Source organism: Poecilia formosa, unplaced genomic scaffold (assembly GCF_000485575.1).
Source record: "Poecilia formosa unplaced genomic scaffold, Poecilia_formosa-5.1.2 Scaffold525, whole genome shotgun sequence".
NCBI classification, from domain to species: domain Eukaryota; kingdom Metazoa; phylum Chordata; class Actinopteri; order Cyprinodontiformes; family Poeciliidae; genus Poecilia; species Poecilia formosa.
This window is the reverse complement of record NW_006800464.1, coordinates 62,018-84,841: the sequence shown is the minus strand read 5'-3', so window position 1 is coordinate 84,841 and position 22,824 is coordinate 62,018. Positions and strand designations below refer to the sequence as shown.

The following is a 22,824-nucleotide window of genomic DNA, read 5'->3' as shown; positions in this document are numbered from 1 at the left end:
GTGATTCCATATTTATTTCCCTGTGTTTGGTCAATAAAAGTATCATTCACTGACTTCCACAATGTTTTCTCTTCATTTCTTTGAGTGTTCCTGAAGGCCAACAAGTTTCACTTTGGAATGGCTTTAATATTGTTTCATGTTTTTGATCCGAGTTTGTTTTACAGCATGAAATGTCTGAATGACTGCTCATCCAACACTGGTGATTCCATACTTTTTGCCAGGGGTTGTACCTTGTGAACATTCATTTTTTTCAACATGTCTTGTCATTTTACTTTTAATGAATAAGTGTTTTACAGCAGCCAATTCCAGGTCAGCCTGTTAGTAGAATAAAGACACACAGAGGGTTTCAAAACAGTAACAAAACAAAATTAATACATTTCTCACTCGTATCTTTCCAAGGGTTTAAAATAGAAGTGCTTTTATGAGCAGAATTTTCTACTTCTATATATAACAGTGTTGCTCCTCCCCTACTGGTTGCTCTTAGCTGTTCAGTTGGAAGAAAGAAGACTTTGCTGTCTCTCACAAGATAAATTTGACCATATAAAAAGTATTTTTGGTTGAGGAAACACAGACGGCATTGGTCTAGAAAAAAAAGAGCACTATTACCTTGTTTCAAAGACTGCAGTTAGTCAGCTAACTAACTGCAGGTTGAGCCTGAGCAGATAGCTGATAAACTAGCTAAAATCAGCCTTAAAATCCCAGTTACAGCTGCTCTGTATATGATTCACAAACATGTTTAGCTGACAATAGCTGCATTTGCATTACAAAAAACTTTGTCAATATTCCGCTAATGTTGAAAAAAACACAGTTTTGCAATTGATGTGTTTCCATTAAATAAGTCCAATTAAAATCACTGGCGAATAATGTTGTTCACACATTAAGTCATTTAAAAACATAATGACATGATTCTCCAACCACTTCCTGTTGCATTCTTCATCATGGTTTGGGCCAGAGGCCACTTCCTGATGTTGATCATGTGACTCTTGTGATGTGGAAAAGGTGTTTCCCTTGCAGATTTGCGAAATAAACCAATTTTGATACGGCGAACAAAAACATCTCATCCCTAGTGCCACAACCTTTTCTCAAAAAACTAGTTTTTTTCGAAATTGGCATGTTTCCATTAATTAGATTTACTTTGAAAATATCGAACTGCCGTGTTATGCGGTCAATGGAAATGCAGCTACTAATATTTCAGTTACAATGTATTATGTTCACTGTTTTGTTGTCTTTTTTGTGCTAAACAATACCATCTAGTGTTCAATGACATCCATATAAATACAGACTGTGGGAGAACCACAGTGCTGGTTCTGTTGGACCTCAGTGCCGCTTTCGACACTGCTGACCACAACATTTTACTGAATCGGCTTGAGAGTTGGGTCGGACTCTCCGGTCCAGTGCTCAACTGGTTTGAATCTTACATAAAAAACAGGGATTTCTTTGTTTCAATCGGAAACTTCTCATCAGAGAGGTCAAAGGTCACATCTGGGGTACCCCAAGGTTCAATCCTAGGACCCCTTCTTTTCAATATTTATATGCTCCCGCTGGCTCGGGTTATAGCAGGAAATAGGATTAGCTACCATAACTATGCGGATGATACACAGCTCTACATCACGATGTCACCAGGTGACTCTGAACCCATCCAATCACTGAATAGATGCTTAGAACAGATAAATGTGTGGATGAGACAAAACTTTCTCCAGCTGAACAGAAATAAAACTGAAGTTATTATCTTTGGACCTAAAGAGGAGCGAACTAGAATCAGTCCAACAGTGCACAACTTCAGTTATTACAACTGAAAACCAGCGATCAGGCCCGAAACCTAGGAGTAGTGATGGACTCTGACCTGAACCTTCAGAGCCACATTAAGACAGTCACAAAGTCGGCCTTTTATCACCTGAAGAACATCTCCAGAATTAGAGGACTAATGTCTCAGCACGATCTAGAGAAACTCATCCATGCTTTTATCTTTAGCCGCATTGATTACTGCAACAGCATCTTCACAGGTCTGACTAATAAATCAGTCAAACAGCTGCAGCTGATCCAGAATGCTGCTGCTCGTGTTCTCACTAAAACCAGGAAGATAGAGCACATAACACCAGTTTTTAAAGTCCCTACACTGGCTCCCTGTAGCTCAGAGAATAGACTTTAAAATACTGTTGTTAGTTTATAAATCACTGAACGGTTTAGCACCACAATACATTAAAGATCTGTTATTGCTGTACCAACTGTCTAGACCCCTCAGATCTTCTGGTTCTGGTCTGCTCTACATCCCCAGTACCAGAACCAAACGAGGAGAAGCAGCATTCAGTTTCTATGCACCACAAATTTGGAATAAACTTCCAGAAAACTGTAAAACAGCTGAAACACTGAGTGCCTTTAAATCTCAACTTAAAAGCCACCTGTTTAGAGTTGCTTATGGCTAAATTAGGAGGAAACACCATAAGGGCAAGTCCTCATGTAGATAATGTTTTTATCCACATGATAAAAACATTATATATTTTATTATTATTAAATTTTATTAAATATTTTATTTTATTTTATTTTTTATTAAATATCTTTATCTTTGTTTTTATTTCTCTTTATCACTGTTTCTTTTTCTTAAAATCTCTCTCTTTCTCATTGTCTATTCAATGTCACATGCTGTTTTTATTTTTATTATGTAAAGCACTTTGAAATGCCTTGCTGCTGAATTGCGCTATACAAATAAAATTTGATTGATTGATTGATTCTTGGTAGTTGTCAAACAGCAGTAGGGAAAGTAGAAAACAGGAAGGTACAGCATAGTTTCAGCCACATGGCAGTTCCTCAGTCCTCCTTACGTTGTTTTCTTGCTTGCTAAAGCATCATCTGTAAGTATTATAAGTTGAATTATTTACATATTAGAACAGTTATCGCAGACATCTTCATTTGTAGAGAAATTATGTATGTTTCTGTTAGAAGTAAATTCGACCTGATGCTAAGCTAACTCAGACCACTAGTCTCTGTATAAAACGGTGTATGTAGTGATTTTGACGTCGTTACTACAGCAACAATACGTATATGTATTTCTTTGTTATCCTGTTACACTTTCACAGAAAATTGATGTCAGTAAATACTTCAAGACATCATTCCTGAGTCTTTGGAGTTTCTGCATTCGTTCTGTTTAGCTGTTTGGATAGCTTGTGTCATTCGGCTGGCGAGACCTATACACAATGCATTATATTTGTGCTTGACAGTAAAATATTTGGTCAATAAACTGTTGTTTATATTCATCTTTGATCTAGATTTATTAAGCAAGACTATGGAACTCAGGGAGAATAGTGAGGATAACTGTAGATAATTGCATCAATCATTGCGGTATTAAATATTAACCCAATATTTTCTAATTTTTAGGTCTATTAAGATCTTATGTTCAAATCTAACAATGGTCATTTATAACATCAATTATAACTGTTAAATGTAATGTTATATTATTTTCACAGCAATAGTAATTGAGTAGTTATGTATTATTTGGATAAAACCAATGAGATCATGTTAAACAGTTTTGTTTTAAACCGTGAGAATCTCATCCTGGCCTATGCCTGGTCTCCATTAAATGAGCGTTAGTTTTTCTGTAAGTTTATATAGAGCCATGTGTCTGTGCACGTTTCCATCTATCAGTATTCAGTCCAACATAGCAGCTGCCAAAAGCTTAGAAGGCTGTTGCTAGGCAATGCCATTTAAAATCCATCCTTCTCTCTATGTTGGAAGCAGGGTGGCTCTGTTTGTCTTCTGGGGTTGTAGCTAATACCACAGTGTAAGGGTGAGTAGCATGAGACATTTGCCTTGTTTGTTTTCTACAGTCACTTTCCAAAAATGTTCAGTCCGGTTTGACCTCAGATCACTTGAAACAATTGAAACTAAGCAGCTTTCTAGAAACAAAACAAAGAGAGAGGACATTTGCAATTTATATTTTCTAAAGAGGCATTCTGAAAAGATCACTCATCTCGCTTACGTTTTGAAGAGACTTGAGTGGTCGAACCACTTAAGTGTACATCCTTTGTTGACTCTTAGAAAGTAGGTCCATCCATCATAAAGCAGGATTATCCATCATAAGCTAACAAAACAGATACCACAGCTGCTGTTCTTTCCTTTTTTTTCCAAGGTCCCCGTTCAGTTCATTGTAAGGTTAACTTGCTGTCTGTTGCTACATCAAAAACTGGATAGAAGTGAGCAAAGTCGGTGTTTAAGGCATAGATGTTACTGTATGCACAGCACAGATGGAGTCCTTAACTTGAATGCTTCGTTTCATACCAAGATTAAAGCACTTTTTCTGTCTCACTGCAACCATTTTAGCAGCTGTAGAGCGTCCCTGCGTTGGTTGATAGGAAAATCACCATAACCTGACCAATGACATGGATTGCACTACACATTTCATGTGCCTTATAGCTCTTTATTAGGAAAAGGGATACAGTAAGAATGGAGTTTGATGTTGATTTGCTTTACACGTCTTCATTTTCTGTTAATCGTTTTGCTTGTCAGATGAATGTTGTCAAAACAACAAGATAAAACCATTGAATGCAGAGATTCCATAGCACCGTGGTGAAGGGAGCACAAAGCCACGGAAAGATGACGTGGAACTAAAGGAGTCAGTGAGAGCAGGCAGACCATACAGAGCGGTGACGCTGCCAGAGAACACTGTTTGACTTTGATTGTGACAACATGAGTCACCACTTCTGTTCCTCACCGCAGGGTCCGAGAATGAGAAACCACAACACCCCGGGGACCCAAAAATGTATCACTGTCCATCTTAGTGGACATGCCCTCTTCTTTCCTTCGGCCAGCTTTCAGCCACGACTCCTTCATCCTCTTCTTATCAAATAATAAGTCGGTGATGGTACAACTGCAGTTTTGGCCAATTTACATAGGGAAATTTATAGTGGGAGACTGTAGAAAGTCCCATCTGGGCCTTTGGGAACAAAAAGGGATGGTTAGGAAAATGTTTGTGTCCTCAATGGATTATTGTCTGACTGCGAGTGTCCATGTTTCAGTGAGTAGAATAGTCATTTTGAAATCTGAAAGCGGTGGGTTTGTTTCCAGCTCCCTCTTGCCACATGTCAGTGTAGTCTTGAGCAAGGCACTTAAGGCCAAATTGTCTACCAATTTGGGTATGTGCATCTATCCCAGTGTGAATTGGTGAATCTACATGTTATCACAAACTCTTCAATATCTAGTCAGCCCTGCTTCTGTTTCTTTTTTTGGTCTTTTTTTATTTCTCTCTGACTTCCACTGCATTTGACTTGCACTCATTGCATTTCCTCTCCTATTGAGCTGGTGACTGTAGTAAAACATATACCACTAAACAGCAGGAATGACAGCAGCAGATACAGAAAGCATCAATAAATGTAACACCATTTTAAATCATGTGAAGGTCAGCTGTCATTTCAGTTTTCAATGACTGCATTCAGAACAACTCCTATTTATAGTATTACTATATTAATACCCAACTCTGTTTCTAAGCAATCGGAATTTACCTTCAAGAGTTAGATGTTAGGTTTTCACCCAGGCAAACTGAAAAGAGAGATAAAGGACTGTTTTTCAAAGGACTAAAAGTAATTTAGTTAAAGAAATAGATAAGTATGTTGAAATAAAGAGAATTTTCAAAAATGTTGACCATTCATAAAACTAATCCAAAGCCAGAAGGCATTCAGTTGAGTCCTTGGTCACGTGACTTAAGTAGAACATAAAAGTAAAAATGGAAACTAAAGTATTTTCCCTTGAGCTCGACGGTGTTGAAGTAGAGCTGGTGAAGAACAAAAAACCCCCAAAAGAAATTAGATGGTAGGGTGGGAGGGGGTCGGGGAGGCATCAAAAGTGAGGTAGTCAGATTAGTCCAGACATTCACCGTGATCAAGTTTACTGATCAGTGAATGCTGGAAAGTGCAAAGACAGGCAGGTAGTGGTCTCCTTGAACGCTTGAGGTAGAGAAAGAAAAGGGTCATGGGCATGATTAGCTGGATGTCCTCCTACCAGCCGACTTCTCCTCCAGAGTCCAATTAGAGTGGAGGTGGGTAGAGAAAGAAACCGTGGAAGATTCCTTACATACTCGAAATAAAAAAAAAGAAATAGAAAAAAAACACAAGTCCTGACATAGAAGTCATGTTATAATCAAAGCCCCCAGGCACACAACCTTAGACATCCACACTGCTGTTGGCATACTGAACGAGCACAAGGCATGGGGTTAGAGAGTATGCCTTCACTTTTGTGAGAAACGGTACTTGCTGATGCTTGATTTTTATTACATGATGTGGTATTTCAACTTTTAACTCAAATTTCCACAGCTAGCATTATGATGCTCCAGTAAAAAATATATACACCGTTTTAGATTTTTGCATCCAGAATCATCAAAGTCTTCTCTCCCACCTTCTGACAGAAGGATATTTTGGGATGATCTGTGAATGGTGTCTTTGGAGCGGAATCAGAAACATGGTAACATGTGAAATCTTAGGATTATAAGCATATCCTACATGTCCTTTGTGGTTCCATACGTCTTCAGTTTACAGACTTGATTTCTACATTCTGAAATGAACCTTAGAAGTTTGATAAGTTATTTCATAATGATCTAAAAAGGCGTCTCTATAGTTAGATACGTCAATATATGTACAAATTTTTTCAGCAATCTTTACTGAAGATGGACCTTGAAATGAAATATTGTACACCTCAAACAGAAATGTGCTGAACGTCACATGGGAGGGTTATCAGACTATAAAAACACTAATACTAAAAATTATTAATGTAGCAGATTTTAAGTCTGCCAGATTGGCTTAGTTAGCAACAGGTGATAAAATGATGCTAATGATTATTGCTGCTTAACACCTGGAGGACAAACAGGATAAATAATTCTTTTACCTTTTAAGTCCACAGCTTTTACAAAGTACTAACAAGGCTGCCAAGTAGTTTTAATCACATTTACTGTGTAGTCCTTTTAGAATGTGAACAAAGATGCCAAAGAAACCCAGTTTTATTTCTCCATTTTATCATCCTTATTCAAGTTTGTGGGACACAGTAGGAGTATAACCGTAAAAACTGCAGACAGTCTGTGATTTTATGCGTATAAAAACAAACCAAAAAAAAATAGCTAAGGTTGCAGTCTGCTGCTGGCCACACAAGCAAGATACAGCAAGCTATGCTGTTTCTGTGTCTTGGCAGAAACATGTATGTGTGAGTATGTGTGTCGCATAATGACCTTGAGTTCATCTCACCAGCGCAACCCCTGCAGGGCTGGGAAAGGACTCCTTTGAAGTACCAGACTCTCAGAAAGAGCAAACAGACATTAGTGGACAACCAAATGCCTTCTATAGTTCAGCCTGGGGGGTTTTCTGTATCTGCACGTTTCTTTCTTCACATAGACACCAACACATTCTCACATGGTGGACCACCTTTCAGAGGCCTGAGGTGCTGAATATGTACCGGTTAAGTCAACTGAACTGTAATTAGTCCCCAGCAACAACAGAGAGCAATATCGTTGCTGCATCAGTGGATCCTTGTGTGTGCCTGTATTGACTGGGTTGTGTTGTTCATGGGTGACACAGAATGACCTTTTAGCACACCTCAAACTCTTTGTGTACAATCAAGGCCAAAGTCATCATGGCCCTTACCCACTTACCTTATTCGATCTGTTAGACGAGATGTTACCATGGAGCTCTCTAGAGCAGGTTTTGGTCTCAGATGGAGAAAGAACATACAGATAATTAACAAGTTTTAAAAGTTGTTAATGTTAGGCATGATTGATTGATTGATTGATTGATTGATTGATTGATTGATTGATATAGCGCTTAACAACTAAGAACAACTAATAAATCACAAGAAAAAGAAAATGCAAAACCAACAATATAGATAAGGGAAAATGGCACTAATCTACATGGTATTAAAATCCTGTCTAAAGAAATAAGTCTTGAGCTTAGACTTAAAAATGTCTGGGTGGAGCAAAGGTCTATGTGGAGTTTGTTCCAGTGTTGAGTTGCTGCCACTGGAAAAGCCTCATCACCTCAGTGCTTTAGCTCAGTCTGTGGGACAATAAAAGTTGATTTGATGACATCAGAGATCTCCTTCATAGAGGAAGACTTAAAGATTCAGATAAATAAGATGGGCCAAGGCCATTAAGAGAATTAAAAATTTAAAATCAATTCTAAAATGGACAGGAAGCCAATGTAAAGAGGATAAAACAGGGTTTAACCAACTCCTCACGTCTTGAGGAGTTGGTTAAAAGACAGGTCGCTGCATTCTTGTACTACTTTTTCTTTATTTTTTTTTCTCGAAACAATACTGGCGATAGTCAGTTCTTACTAGTTTTAAAGAAGGCATAAGTGATATGATTTTTTAAAATATGTGAACTCTTGTACTACATCGTAATGTTAAACCTCTAACCTACAGCGGATTTCTAGCGTCTTTTATGTCAGATGCAGTGCTTCAAATACATTTAGGTAAAAATTACAAAAAATATTTTTCATGCTATAAAATTTTCATATTATTTGTTAAATTATTTCAGATTCAACATTATTTCCACTTAAAATGAATAATATTTTAATGGTATCAATATCTTTATAAAGAACGCTGATTACTAAAGAAACTAAGCATTCGGATTGTCAGAAGGTACTGCACTCTTATTGTATTGTAATACAGAAACTATTTTGTCTAATATGATATATTATAGTAGCACCTTGTGCATTAGTTGCATCATCTCCAGAAGGGAGTATAAAATGTACTATTTCTACCTCTTTGTTTGTAGAGTCTAAGAATGTGTGTGAAGCAGCTTCCCAAACAGAAGTAGAAAGAGGTCAGTTCGGTTCCCCAGAGGGAAACAAGATGGTGTTGAAACAGTCTGATAAGGTAGATGTGGTGAAAGGAAGAAAAAAGGTTAGAGCTGTAGGGATTTCATTTAGTTCCAGGAAATCAATCACAGTCTGCCTACATTTACGGAACAAGGCCACATGTGTTTACAACAACAGATGCAAAGCAATAAAATAATGTGTTTTAAATTTGATCAGAGGAGCTACATTGAAGGGGGATGAGGGAACATAGGTTCTATTTTTGTGTGCACCTTAGTTTTACCTGAAGTGAGACACATACTGTCTTTTTTTGTGTACAAGAGCAGTTGAAGGTTTTGTTCACATTTTCTCATAAATGCAGCCTAAGAAAGCCCTCATGTTCAACCTCACATCATTGATGTTTTAAGGTCTAATCCAGGAACGTGTAACCTGTGTATTGTTCTTTACATCATTCACTGTGACTCTTAATAACTTTAGCCAAAAATGCTAAAGAAATAAGCAATGTTCTAAAATATTTAGGTAATTAAAAACATTTTGACTTTAGCAGCTTTTCCTAGGCGTTTTTATGCAGTATGTGTATAACATTTCTACAAAGAATGACACTAACAGTATAAGGATTACTCTATTTTTACAAAGTAATTTTTTTGTGTGTGTATATCTTCTGGTTGCAAACATAAATTCTTTTGTGACATTGTTTTGTCTCATTACCTTAGATTAACATAATCAGAACAATAATCTAGAGGAATCCCTACTAGTTTATAAATCATATATTACTTATTCTTAAGCATGGGGTTATACTCTTTTTCGTTCTCCTTTTCTCTTCTTTTGCACTTTTCTTTGGTTTGTCGTTTTGTTGTATTTCTTTCTAATTCATGTAAAGCACCTTGATTTGCCTTGTTCCTGAAAATGTGCCATATAAATAAAAGTACCTTACCAATTGAAAATTCTGTTGACAAAAATGTATTTATTCATTTGATGATATTCTTTATGTTAAAACCTAAAATCAAGAATTGTTGTTCAATTGAAAAGTCAACACAAATTTATAGATGTCTTGAATTGCTTGGCTCAATCAATGGTAACCTCACCATCACCGTGTTAGATGTAAATAATAGAGTATTTATTTCTGGTCTTCACAGTGATCAGCGGGCCTTCCTGTTGGAGAACATTCCCTGTAACGTTCCCAACTGCAGCAGCGTGGGACGAATGTTCCACATCCGCTGGGACCAAACGGATCTGGGAGCGATCCAGAAGGCCGTCATGGCTACTTTCTTTGACATTTATGAGGACGTGAGTAGAGGATCTTTATTATTATACGCTGCTTTTTCCTTGCGGTGCTCTGTTCCCAGTTCACCAATAATGAATATCTCCTATCTTTACCCAGTTGAAATATCTAATAAACTTATCAGACTTTGTGAGAATTTCAACATAGCTAAATAAAGTAAACAAGAATATTTTGAATCTTGAGTTAATAAAAGTGTATTATTAGATTTCTGTCTACTACGACAAAGTGTTTATGAATATATGTCTTCCTCTTTGTTCCATATTTGGTTTTAGCAGATTGTTTCCTTAGATTATTGTCACTAATCAGATTAAAAGCTTCTCAACCAGGGATGCAAACAATTGGTTTACTTATGATTAATTGTCAATTAATGATTTATTAGATTAAAATTGGTTCCAACTGATTAACTAGTAAAGTTCTCAAAGACCTTCTTTGAGTGTTGTTGTGTGGCTGCCATCCAGAAGAGGGTGCCGCTGGTCATCCTTGCGCAGATCGAGTTGATATAGGAATAAAGATGGCGGGGCATTCCTTCCTGTTTTGTTATATTTTACAAATATGTCAAAGTTAAATGTGAGCAAACTACGAGTTTGTGTTTATTCAGTGATTATTTAATACAGCTGACACACAAAAAATTGTTAAAATATAATAACGTGCTTCCTTTATTAAATTCAGCATAGTATGAAAAATGTAGTCCTTCATGGTATAGAAAGTCTATAAAGAGAGAGAAAACTTTTAAAAGGTTTTAAGAAAATGTCCGCTTATCAGTTAATAATTTGTCAGTCAATAAGATCAATCAACTTTTGATAAACTCATTAATTTATAACTTGCATCCCTATCGTCATCACTTCAGTTCTTTTACAGCCCTTTTTATTTACTGATTTTTTATGTTTTTTTTTTTGTTTTTTTGTTTTTTTGTGGCCTTATTTCTCACCATGTTTGCATTACATTATCGCATGCGGCAGAGTAAAATGTTAAATTAAAACAGAAGTTTGTCATTGATCCTCATATACGTTCTGATCCATAAGGGCATCCATAGTATGTCCCTGTACTGATAATTACAGAGGCTAAACTTCTCTTTGTGTTTTGTTTCTTCTCTGCATCTACATTTACAGGGAATACTAGACATGCTCATCCTGAGCAAGGCAGAGGACAAAGACGACTTAATGATCCACGCATTGAAGAACAATTTTGAAGCTGACGCCTATTTTGTTAAAGTGATGGGTAAGTGACTTACTGGCCAGATTTTCTCCTTTCTCTTCCTTTGTGTAAAAGAAGCAATTTGAACAAAGGAAAAAAGGCTTTTTTTTCTAAAAGTGTCTTCAGCGCATTACGCACTAGTTTTTCTTTTATTTGCTATAACAGCCCCTCCTAGACCAATTAAACACAAGCAAGTCTATTCCCCAATCTAGAGAGCAGATGGCCGTAACTATTATCTGTCATATAATTCAGATTTTTTCCTCTGTTGGTGCTGCAGACTGGAGCTCATTTGTGCTCTGTGTTCAATTCCAAATCCATTAAGTTAAAATGGACATTTTAAGCACAAAACTTCTATGTCCCAAAAACCAACATGTACAATCTGCCCACTTTCCCTGGCTCTGCACTATTGGCCTCAATAATGCTTAAAAATTATTTGCAACATTGTTTTAATATAGTTTAGTTGAAATGAAAATGCCTTGCAAAAGTTTGCATACAGTTTTTTTTATTTTTTTTTTTTACATTTTCTCATGTCACGATAGGAAATTTTGCTGGATGATAAATTGCCCCAGATGTTATTGCGATAAACAATAATATTGTTGTTTTGAGACCATTTTTAAGTGATATAATGATAAAGGCATAATAATGCAAGAAGACATTCTCATAGATTAAAAAATGTTCATTAGAGTTTAAAGTTTAACACTGGACCTGGAAGACATTTTAAATATCCAAAATAAATTTTAAGAAAACAACAGAAACAACAAACATAATGAATTATGAAGTCTCTGTAAACAAAACTGTCCTTCAAGAAAAGGATAGATGAGACCAAAGAACCAGACTGCAGACCAGTTTTGAGAAAAATGATAAATCATCCAAATGGAAATTATTGAGCTGGTTTCAGTTTATTATGCAATTAATCGATATAGTGTGTATTGTGACAGGCCTAGTCACAATACACACTCACAATATTCTGTGAATATTTTGTGACAGACCAACATTGTTGCATAGTTTTGTAATGAAGAAAACTTTAAACTTTTTTATTACCGAAAAAATTTACTTGTATTTGTAATTAACATCCTCTGAGCCAGCAAATCACAGCAAGTACAGCTACAGGTCTTTGAAATAAAGCTTTCTACCAGATTTGCAAATTTAGAAACATGAAGTTTTGCTTAAAATAGCCGTAACTCGATGATACTGTATCAAATATTACCACATATTTTCAGTGGAATTTAGTGGAGGACTTTAACTGGGCCTTTCTGACACTTTGACCTTGGCTTTTAGGCTTGTTGTCCCACTGGAAGGTAAACCTCGGCCCTAGTCTGAGGTCTTTTCCAGCTTCTACAAGCTTTTCTTTCAGGATTGCTCTATGTTTAGCTCCACCAGCTCTGCCTGGCTTTCCTGTTCCCACAGCACTAATCTGTCACCACTATCCTACACTGTGAAGAGGGGGATACTAGCATTTTGCATGTAGGCTAAGTAGTTTAAACTTTATCCCCATCCGACCAGAGCACCTTCTTCCACCTGTCTGCTGTATCCCCTTTATGGTTATATTTATCTTAAGATGAATGGTAACACTTTATTTGATTGGGTGAGCATTAGACTGACATGTCATAATCATGACATAAAACCTGTCATGAAGATGAAGGAGTTTTCATGAATGTTTACAGCTGTTGTCATGAAGTGTCATTTGGTAAATAATGACACTTTTAATGCAAAGTTGACCATTTTAATGTACTTTTAATACGAGTTTTAATGCAACTTTGCATTAAACAGATCATTATTTATCAAATGACGCCTCATGACAACAGTCATAAACATTCATAAAGACTCCATCATCATCATGACATGTTTTATGTCATGCTTATGACAGTGTCATGTCAGTCTTATGCACACCCTGTCAAAAAAATGTTACCAGATGGATACTTTTAAGTTTGTAAATGTGTCATGAAACAATGTGAAAAATTACAAGGGATATGAATACTTTTGCACTGTTCTGCAGTTGGATAATTTGCATTAACTATAAGGGGATCATGCTAAATAAAAGCCATGAGCGATTTGCAGTAACTGCATATTTTCTCTCTCTCCTCTAAAAATAATCCACTGTTGTAACCATTACTTGGTCCATTAAATTGAAACTACAAACAGTCCACATCATCTATGTAATATGCTGTGTTTTGTCACGTTAAAAGCCTTTTTTTTTTTTTGCACCAGATGTCTGATTACAGAACCCTCTCTTTCAATTTGTCAATATGGCTTCTTTTCTAATTATCTTTTCAGCAGTGTTTGAGTCCAAACCCAGACTCGTTCTATTCACGTCACAATCTTGTTTATCATCTTTGAGCTCAGTTGCAGACGGTTTTCTTTTCGAAAGGGAAAAGCAGACCGTTTGTACGCTGATCTTAGAAATCGTGACGGTTCTAAAAGTGACAAGCGTCAAGCAGGTGACTGAGATCAGTAATTAGGCCTCCAGCTAGACTGAAAACACAGGGTGGGGGGGATAAGCTGTTGCGTGGGAGGTTAGTGGATTACTGTCATTACTGTCGATCAATAGTAGAGGTGTTTCCATTAGCTGTTCTCAAGATTTAAGGTTCATTTTATTAGGCTTTCTGTGTGAGCAAAAGAATTAAAAAGATTGAGACCCTGCAGATTATTATCACAGCGACTAGATGTAAAACAGACACAAAGCAATTTCTGAAACATAAATACAAATAAAAGAAAAGCAGAAAAAGATTAGTGACAGTAGCAACACCACTCTAATAAGTTAGCAGTTAAGGATCATTGAGCAGGGTGTCAAGTTTAGAAGGAACAACCTTCATTTGAGTTGCTTTGTTCTTTAAGACTTTTGAGCTTTCTGTATACAAGCAGAGGGGAAACAGTTTGTAAGCGGGTTGGATGGGGTCCTTCGTGATAAAGGTCTCACTGCTACAACACCTGCTGTTTTACATGTCCTTAATAGCATAGAGGCTGCGATGAATTGTTTTTCGGTCAGGTATGATCAGCCCCAGCAGCAGAGATGTTTTTACTTGTGGCAGAAAGAGAAAAGCGGGTGAGTGTAGAGTCCACTAGCTTCCTCCTTACCTTCCCCATACTAATGCAGAGCTTGTTTGCTCTGCACCCATTCTAAGAGTTCTTTGAGCTCCCTCCTGTGCAGTGACTCATCACTGCTGAATACCAATCCCCTCACAGTTATTGCATCTATGGATGGCCTAATCCCAGTTTTTTTAATGCCCAATACCAATTCTTGGTGAGATCTTTCAGCAATATGCCTTAACAAATACAGAATCCTAGTCCAATATGTAACAAAATCAGAACAAGGTATAAGTCGTAGAAATCTCTAGTTTACAAAAGCCGTAAAAAATTTTATGTTTTTTTTAATGATTTTTTTTTGGCTCTAGTGGCCTTTATTCAATAGTTAATTGACAGGAAAGTGGGTAATGAGAGAAGGGGGAAGACATACAGCAAAGGTTGCCAAGGCCGATAATCGAACCTGCGACAGCTGCATTGAGGACTAAGGCTCCGTATGTGGGTTGTGCTTAACCCCTGTGCCACCACAGCACAACCCAAAAAGCCGCAAAATTTAACATTTTGGAAGGATCTTCACACAGTTGTCATCACAGAGCAGTTATCAACAAGTCGTATCACAACAGAGAGCAAACATGATATAATTAGCTTAGCATTTTATCAAACTGCTCACCATGACATCATCAGCAGCATGTGCAAGATGTGAGTTTATAGAAGAATCTAGCTGTATGTAAGAGGCAGGTATGTCTTTAAAAGCAAATGCTAAAACTATATTGTATTTTGGCGACATGTTTCCATCCATCCTTAGCTGCTTTCTTAACTAAGTAGCAGAGTTTCTGCAAGCTTGCTTTAATGTGACGTCATCAGAGTTCAACTCAGAAACATATCTGACTCTTGCATATATCTGCAACCTTAAATAAACTCATATCTTGCCCTGCTGCTGATGATGTCATGGTGAGCATTTTCCTGAAATGCTAAGCTAATGATAGCATGTTATAATTTGTTATAGGACTTGTTGATAGCTCTGCTTGTGGCCTATTTAGGGTGTGGTTCCAGGTAATCATGTGTTGAAAAAACCTACTTGGAATGAGGTGGCATGGATTTTAATAGTCTGTGTTGCTTTTTTGCATAAAACTTTAAATCTTTTTAGAAGTAAACTATTTTAATTCAGGCAGCTTAAGTCTGCAGAGTGAGAGTTTAGAAGGTAATGAGGAGTTTGAAATGAGCCTGCTTCTGATACAAACTGGTTCTTTTGACAAGCATACATTCATGTTAGTTATGTATTTTTTGTGCTCAATGACCAGCCTGATCATGGCCATCACATTCAGAACCAAGAAATGATGGCGGCTCTTTATGAAAGTAACAGTTACTTTGGATTGCAATAAACTTCTGTTCATTCCCAGCTTTGAATATTTATTTTACTTTGCTACCCTATCAGAGCATGAGAATGTGAAACCAGCCCCATTACTCGATCGTCATAAATTAGTTTTCATGACATAAAGACTTTTCTGCTGGTGATGCACATGAAAAATGCATCACTCATTTCATTCTTCTTAAACCACATTGTTTACTTTTCTCTGTAATAGCATTTTAAGATAGTTGTTTTCAAGGATTGTGGGTAATTAGGCTGGGGAGACGAGTAAGGATGTGGCATGAAGCTCTGCGTGTTTCCCCCTTCTGTAAATGAAACCCCCTGGGGTCTGGAGAAAAGCAGCAGCAGCAGCATATGGATCATAAAAGGCACATTCTGATCTAGATTCTCTCCAGGCATTGTAGGCTTAGCATTAACAATTTATAATCTAAAACGGGACCAGATTTTGGTGATGGTTAAAAAAAAATCCCAGGTGATTTGGTATTATTTTGAAGTGAAAATGGTAGTAAATATGAAATAAATAAATAAAAATATGTATTTTTAGTCTGTTTGACAGCTTGTGCGCGATTGTTGTTTTGTGTGTGTGTGACCTTGGCACGTCTTCTTCCCTAATGCCTCAACACGAATTCCTTTGGTGCCGTCTCTTTAAACACTGCTGTTCTTTTCGGTATCCATGTCTTGTCTCACTGCAGCACTTCAAAAAAATATATACAGAGATGCACGCACAACTGAGAATCCTTTTTTTCCCCGACACGATGATGAGAACTCTGTCAGCTCCACAGCTTCTTCCCTGCATCTGACTTCAGTCGGTACATTTTTCCTGCTTGTAAATATTTCATACATGTTTGGTCGTATCTAGTGGAGCAGCAATAGACTAAAAAAAATAAATAAATAAAAAAAAATGATGTGCCATCTATTGTATCGTATCAACAACTTATTCTCCTCTGTTAAAAACAGCTTAATAGCATCCACCCACCTCCACCCTAAGAGAGGAAATTGTTTTTTTTTTTCTTCTTCTTTAAATGCCTTGGCACGAGTACTAACGTTTTCACCTTCGAAGTGAGGCTGCGAGAGTGAAGTTCATATTCAATCCTGGCGCATCGTGTCAGCCAGCGCTACGTTTCTGTTGACAGCCTGATCCAGCCGTGCCTTCTATAAGGTGGAATCCTATTTCCTCCAGATGACATCCCTCGGCCCTCCCCTCCGCCGTATTGAGCAACACCCACTGGGGGATTGACGGGTTGAGTCTAACTCGTGTGTGTCTGTGCAGTTTGCGAGTGAAAGCAAAGATCCCGCAGTCCGCTCGGACTGTCTGGGATGAATGCATCAGTTCTATCGCAAACCTCAGACAGCAGGATTCGCTTCCTGCCAGCCAGAGGTCTGAACTCTTGCTGAGAGGCGACCTGGACCTGCACAAATCTGACATCTTATCCGTCCAAACACCTGACATGAGTGCATTGCATCTGGACCTTTACCTGCTTTGCTGTCTGAATGATTATTATTTAAGACCCAGATGCAAAATTATGGGCATAGACTCAGCCTACTAAAAGTTTTCAAAGCTTGGATCTATATTGGATCTATTTTTGAAAGTTATAATCTGTGGATGTTATTTTAAGTTGGACACAAGTGGCATAATAATACATGCGTCTTAGAAGATGAATTCATACAGCATTGAATTAAGACAAGATTTTAACCAAAAAGAAAAGAAAAACTCTCCAACAGCTCCTGCTTGTGTCACAAATAAAATCCAGGTTTAATTTGACTCGTCCATGTATTGGAGTTTTGCATGTTCATCTAATTTTAAAATGGTTCTAATCTCCCCCAAAAATATTAAGATGTTGAGTTTTGTGTTTTCAGAAAGACAAAACAACACAACAGAGCAATTCAAGAACTGCTTCCTTTTATTTCTTCAAAATATTTGAGACCACCTCTGAAAACGCTTGAACTGCTTATTTTAATAAGTCAAACACCAAATACACCTTAACATGCATCAATACGCACAGTGGAAATTGTCTGCACTACAGAAGCTAATGTTCCCTGGCTTTCTTATTTTTGCTCCTGGCAGTACAACCAGTCACTGTCAAGGAAAATGAATGGCACTCCTGGATTAGCTGCTTTGCAAACACTAGCTAATAGCATGACAAGAAGCAAGTCAATTGTTAGACATTTGCATTTTCTTTAGAACAAAAAGCCACAGAAAGGTGAATTTTCCTGGATTATTTGTAGGTACTTTAGACAGAACAGTCACAAGTAGGATAATCTACAAATACTGAAGGCTAGTATCATTTATTTTCATAACCTCTTACAGATCTTGTGCTGGCTGTATTTTTGAACTGCGTGGTCTTTTCTTATTGCTGTTTCTTGCCTGTAAAATAAATGTTTTTTCGGAAATTATTGGAGGCCGTTTTTTTAGACATCTGTCTTATTGTGTAAGCTCACTGGCAGTCGGACATCATCTCAGAGGACGTGATCACAGTGAAGATGTTTATGGTCTTTGAATCGTTGTAGCACGGAGGCAGGATGCTCCGCACAATGCAGCTGTAGACTTGGGCTGTTTTTGTTCAGCTTTAACTTCTTTTCTGACTTTTTCAAACTCTTAGTTGGTCTTTCCTTTGGTGGTTAAGGTTGCCGTCTTCTTGTCCACCATCACCTCTGCGATTTTATCAACGTTAGACGCAGAGGCGGTTGTTTTTTCACACCACGTCACCAGACTTCCCACCTCTAGTTGCTTCCATCAGTGATCAATGAGTCATTAGAGCGACATCTGAATGTTTCAGGATGTTGTTGTTCATTTGTCAGGCAGCACAGTCATTAGTTAGCAGTGTTCAGAGGAAGACTGGTGCTTTGAGACATCCCATGTCCATTGTTAGAGAGCAAATAAAGATATGAATCAGAGCTGAACAGTGCTTTGCACAGATCTCTATCTTAAAATGCTGACATTAAGACTTGATATCAAGTTACTATCAAGTGCTTAGTTCATAAGAAATAAAAGAATACATCAACCCATTAGCTCCAAACGATGCCAAAGTTGGAATCTCCTTCAAAGCTTCTGACGGAGGTTAGCTTGATTTGTTCTTTTTGTAAATTTTTGCTCTTAATTATTTAATTATTTTTGCTTGAGCCATTGCAAGTTAGAACACGTATTCCCTTATTCACTTATTTTTGGATGTTGTGCAGCTAGAAGGATTTTTGCTCTACGTTTTTACTACCTGACCGTCGTTAGGATGCATTAACGTTGCAATAAGGTGTTGTTTTTACTACTGGGAGCAGCTGATTGCAAATCAAAAGCTTCAATAATACCTGAACTATGACCCCAAATCTCAGAAGAGTTAAAAAGGAGTTGAATGAACACCTGTATGATCTTGAGCTCATTTGATGAGTAAACAGATACATGCCTAATGATTAAAATAACTCGATTTTTAAAATCTATTGTTTGATCTATTGTTTGAGGTATAAATGTTGCAAACAAGAGTGAATTAACTCTAGGATATGTTTTTGCTGTCGTATTAACTCCTCTTACGTCATCCCACCATCCACAGGACGGCAGAATCCTTTTGATGCCACCACTTTAAACTTACTCACTCTTATGACCCCCTCACACAAGAGGGAAAAAACAAACTGCTTCCATAAATAGTTAGGCCAGTCTTGGATTATAACGACATGCGTGTCTGTCAAGTTTTACACAAAGCACGGTGGCTCCACATTAAGCTCCGAGAAGCAAAGTGGTAGCGTGGTGGACAGATGGATGGATGATTACTGCTGGAGGAGGGAGGGGATGGAAGCAGTCATAAACTCCAGAATTAGAAAGAAGGATAAAACGACGGGGGAAGGCGAGCGGACGGGGGAGGGGGCTGCGTGTTCAGAAGTGTCTCCAAAGTGTGTGTCGGGAGTGTGAGTGCGCTCCTCTATGTGGGGAAAGGAGATGAAGAGAAAGACTGACAGGCAGAACTGTACGAGTTGATTAGTTTCCTGCTCACTTATTAGGATGCAGATTAGCTGCATTGAGAAACATCTGGTAGCTTTTCTCCAGCCCACATACTCCTCCTCTGCTCACTCCTTCACATCCCTATTCATCATTCCTCCCACCATATCAGATCCAGACCTCTTCTCTCATCCCTGCACATTTCCTGTCCTCCTATCTTTCTCTCGTTCCTCCTCCCCCTTGTGCTTGCTTCTTTCATTTCCTCCCATCTAACCCTGTCAAGCCTCTGTTTTACATCTTAGTCTCACCTCTCCTTTTTGCTGTCACCGTGCCGCCACTCTTTTTCTTGATTCTCGTCGACAAACCCTCTTGTTTCCACCCCACCATCTCTTCCTGCTGCCTTGTCAGTACATGCTGTCGTTTTAGTCCCTCTTTTCATTTCACTCAAAAGACATGGAGAAGATTTACATCAAGTCGATCAGCACGGTTTCTGTTGTCCGGAAGAAGATTTGACTGCAGGCGGTGTGTTCGTGCCGCCGTGAATACCTTTTGCTGTATGAGTTTCGGCACAAAAAGACGCCCGCTCCTCCTGTTTATCAAAAAATAGCATCCTGTACCAGTTTGTGTTGACAGCTGAAGCTCTACTGCTTCTGCCTGCCAATGAGACATCAAGCAAGTCAAGGCAATGAATTGTGCGCTACGTCGATGGCATTGTGCAGACAGCCTGAGAAGTGATTCTTTTAATGCCAATAAAAAAAAAGTCCACCTCTGATAAATGTGTCAGCCTTTTCAGAAATCTACGGCTGTCTGCATTATTGGGTCCAGAGGTAAGACAGATTCATCATCTAAATTACAACTGCAAGCAAATTCTAGAGATGCACAAACCAGATATCGATGAAGTTTTGAGCCGAGTCTAATTTATCTTTAAGAACTGCAGTAGAAGAAATTAGAACAACATTCAAAGTAGTATTTCTAGTCTTTGTGATCTATTTTTGTCAATAAAAGGGGCAGTATTGTGTATTTTCCAGGCACATAGAGCCACTTTACAGCACAATCAAGTAATTGTTACTTTCAGTTGTCACAAAAATGCTGCAGATATCAAGCAGGACTTAAAAGAAATGCGATTTTGCAATTTGACAGCTTGAAATTGGGCCTATGACTCAATAAGAAGCTGCTGCTCTTTCAAACACTCCACCTTCATCATGTCATTACAACAATGCTTCTCACTGCACCATTTGAGACCTTCCTAAGGAGTGCTGCACTGAGATGTGCAGTTCCACCATCTGTTTAATTGCTGCTGCCACTAGTTTGAAGGAACTGAGTGGGGAAGGTGCTCCGTAGGGTGCAAGCTGAGCTGGAGACCGCCGCTTCAAGGCGGAGCTTTGTGGGAGCAAGCATTTAGTCACCCCAAATGGTTGCCATGGGAGATTAAAGGATTTCTCAAACATGCATGAAAGAATCAAGGCAACACTCCAGGTGTGTTTTTGATGAGTAACATTACAACATTATTAAGAGATCAGAATGGTCAATTTGACATAATACTCTTTATATTAGGGTCAGAGTCACTCCACTTTGTAAGCCAGCATTCACTGTAAAACTGAGTTTTGTTCTTATTTTAATACAAACATGAAACTAATTCAGTATTTACTGACAATTTTATAGTTAGTGCTATGAAGTTTTACACTACTAACAGCAATCTCTCTATGTGTATATATACTGGACAAAGTATTTAGACACTTTTTAAAAGCTGCCCATATTTTCAAACCCAACCTGTTCAATGACAGATAGTTGTTGAAAATTTTAATTAAACCTAGCACTTTTGCTGTCTTCTGTTCAACCCTCCTGTTATTTGCTGCTTAATTTAACTTTCTTTCTCTCACTGCCAAAATGAGCCATATAAATATCTCTGTATTCTGCAAACATTGCACTTTCCTCTGAATTTCCTTTCAAAAGACCTTGTCATCTTACTTTGTTTAAAACACCTCACTGATACTGCAAATGCTTTTCTTTGAGTCGTCTTCACTCAGTGATTACATCCACTCCATACAACTTTGCCTTTATCAAGCAGAATACAAGGAATATTAATCGATATTCATCTTCAACTGGTAACTTGTTATATTTCCCATATAATTTAGTGACTTGTCAGCATACATTTTAAGTCTATATATTTAATTATTCCTACAAAATTGAGCATGGAAAAAAAGCAGCACAAAACCTGATGCTGAGGTTTTGGATACCGGTTTAGCTAGCTTGTGTTTTCTCAAGACTCATTTTTTGTTATGGTCTGACTATACATCATTTATAGGATCATTTAATGTTATATTTTTGATAAACATAATCAAACACAGAGCTCACAAGACCTCAGCCCAGCTGTGGTATCATTAGTGTAAGTGTGATTGCGGCTGTATTGAGAAAATCACAGACAAAGCAGTGATGTAGCGTTGGAAGTCTGTGTTAATTACTTCCGAGGTTTATCAAGTTCAATTTCATTAGGGTGGACCAAATTCAATGAGAAATGAGGTAACTAGATGGCAGCTTAATTAGCACATTATGGATTGAAGTTCAGATGATGAAAACAAACGTGGCACTTAATTACAAATTACATCTAATCACGATGTGATTTATGATGCAGATTGCTCTTGTCTGCAAATTACAGCTGATATTTGACCACAGACAAAAATCTAAAGAGTCGCACTTCCGTTAAAAAAAAAATCTCACTTTATTACTTAAAAATAAGTAGAAACTATCTTCCTTTGTGATTTCTATACCATACCACACTGTCGAAGACAAATTCATTGCTTGTTTCAAAAGCCAAGAATGTCCATTGTCCAGTCATATTATGACATTTTGCTGTGGTATAAAAAACCGTTGGATGTAGAGAGCCTGTTTGGGTTGTCGGGGTCTGGAGCCTCTCCCAGCTGCCGTTGCTAACAGACACCTGGCGGCCCACCGGACTAAACCCGGAGCCATCTTGCATTGGCAGGTGAAACCGCCTGATCGAGGTGGCGGTCAGCATTGTATTTCTAGTGTTCATCTGAAGGCGAAACATGCTGCAAGGCCCAGCCAGCTGTTCAGGGAACAAGCTGTAAGGAGAGGACCAGAGGCAACTGGGGGAAGCTTCCTCTGGGAGTAGAGACCCAGCAACGGCAGGACAAAAATGTATTTTGTTGCACTTTAACCAGCTCATACAACTACAGCTATGTATAAACTTGGACAGGTTTATATAATGTATTTTTCTTATTTCTGTTGG

General features: G+C 37.9%; 1 protein-coding gene across 1 annotated transcript in view; it reads left to right on the top strand.

Annotated features, from left to right (window-relative positions):
* Window positions 1–22,824, top strand: part of itfg1 (integrin alpha FG-GAP repeat containing 1) — a 149,654-nt gene that overhangs the window by 79,830 nt on the left and 47,000 nt on the right. Inside the window, exons 11-12 of the mRNA XM_007540226.2 lie at window positions 9,923–10,073; window positions 11,178–11,286. Of these exons, the coding sequence (XP_007540288.1) occupies window positions 9,923–10,073; window positions 11,178–11,286 (260 nt within the window). The remainder of the gene's footprint in view (window positions 1–9,922; window positions 10,074–11,177; window positions 11,287–22,824) is intronic.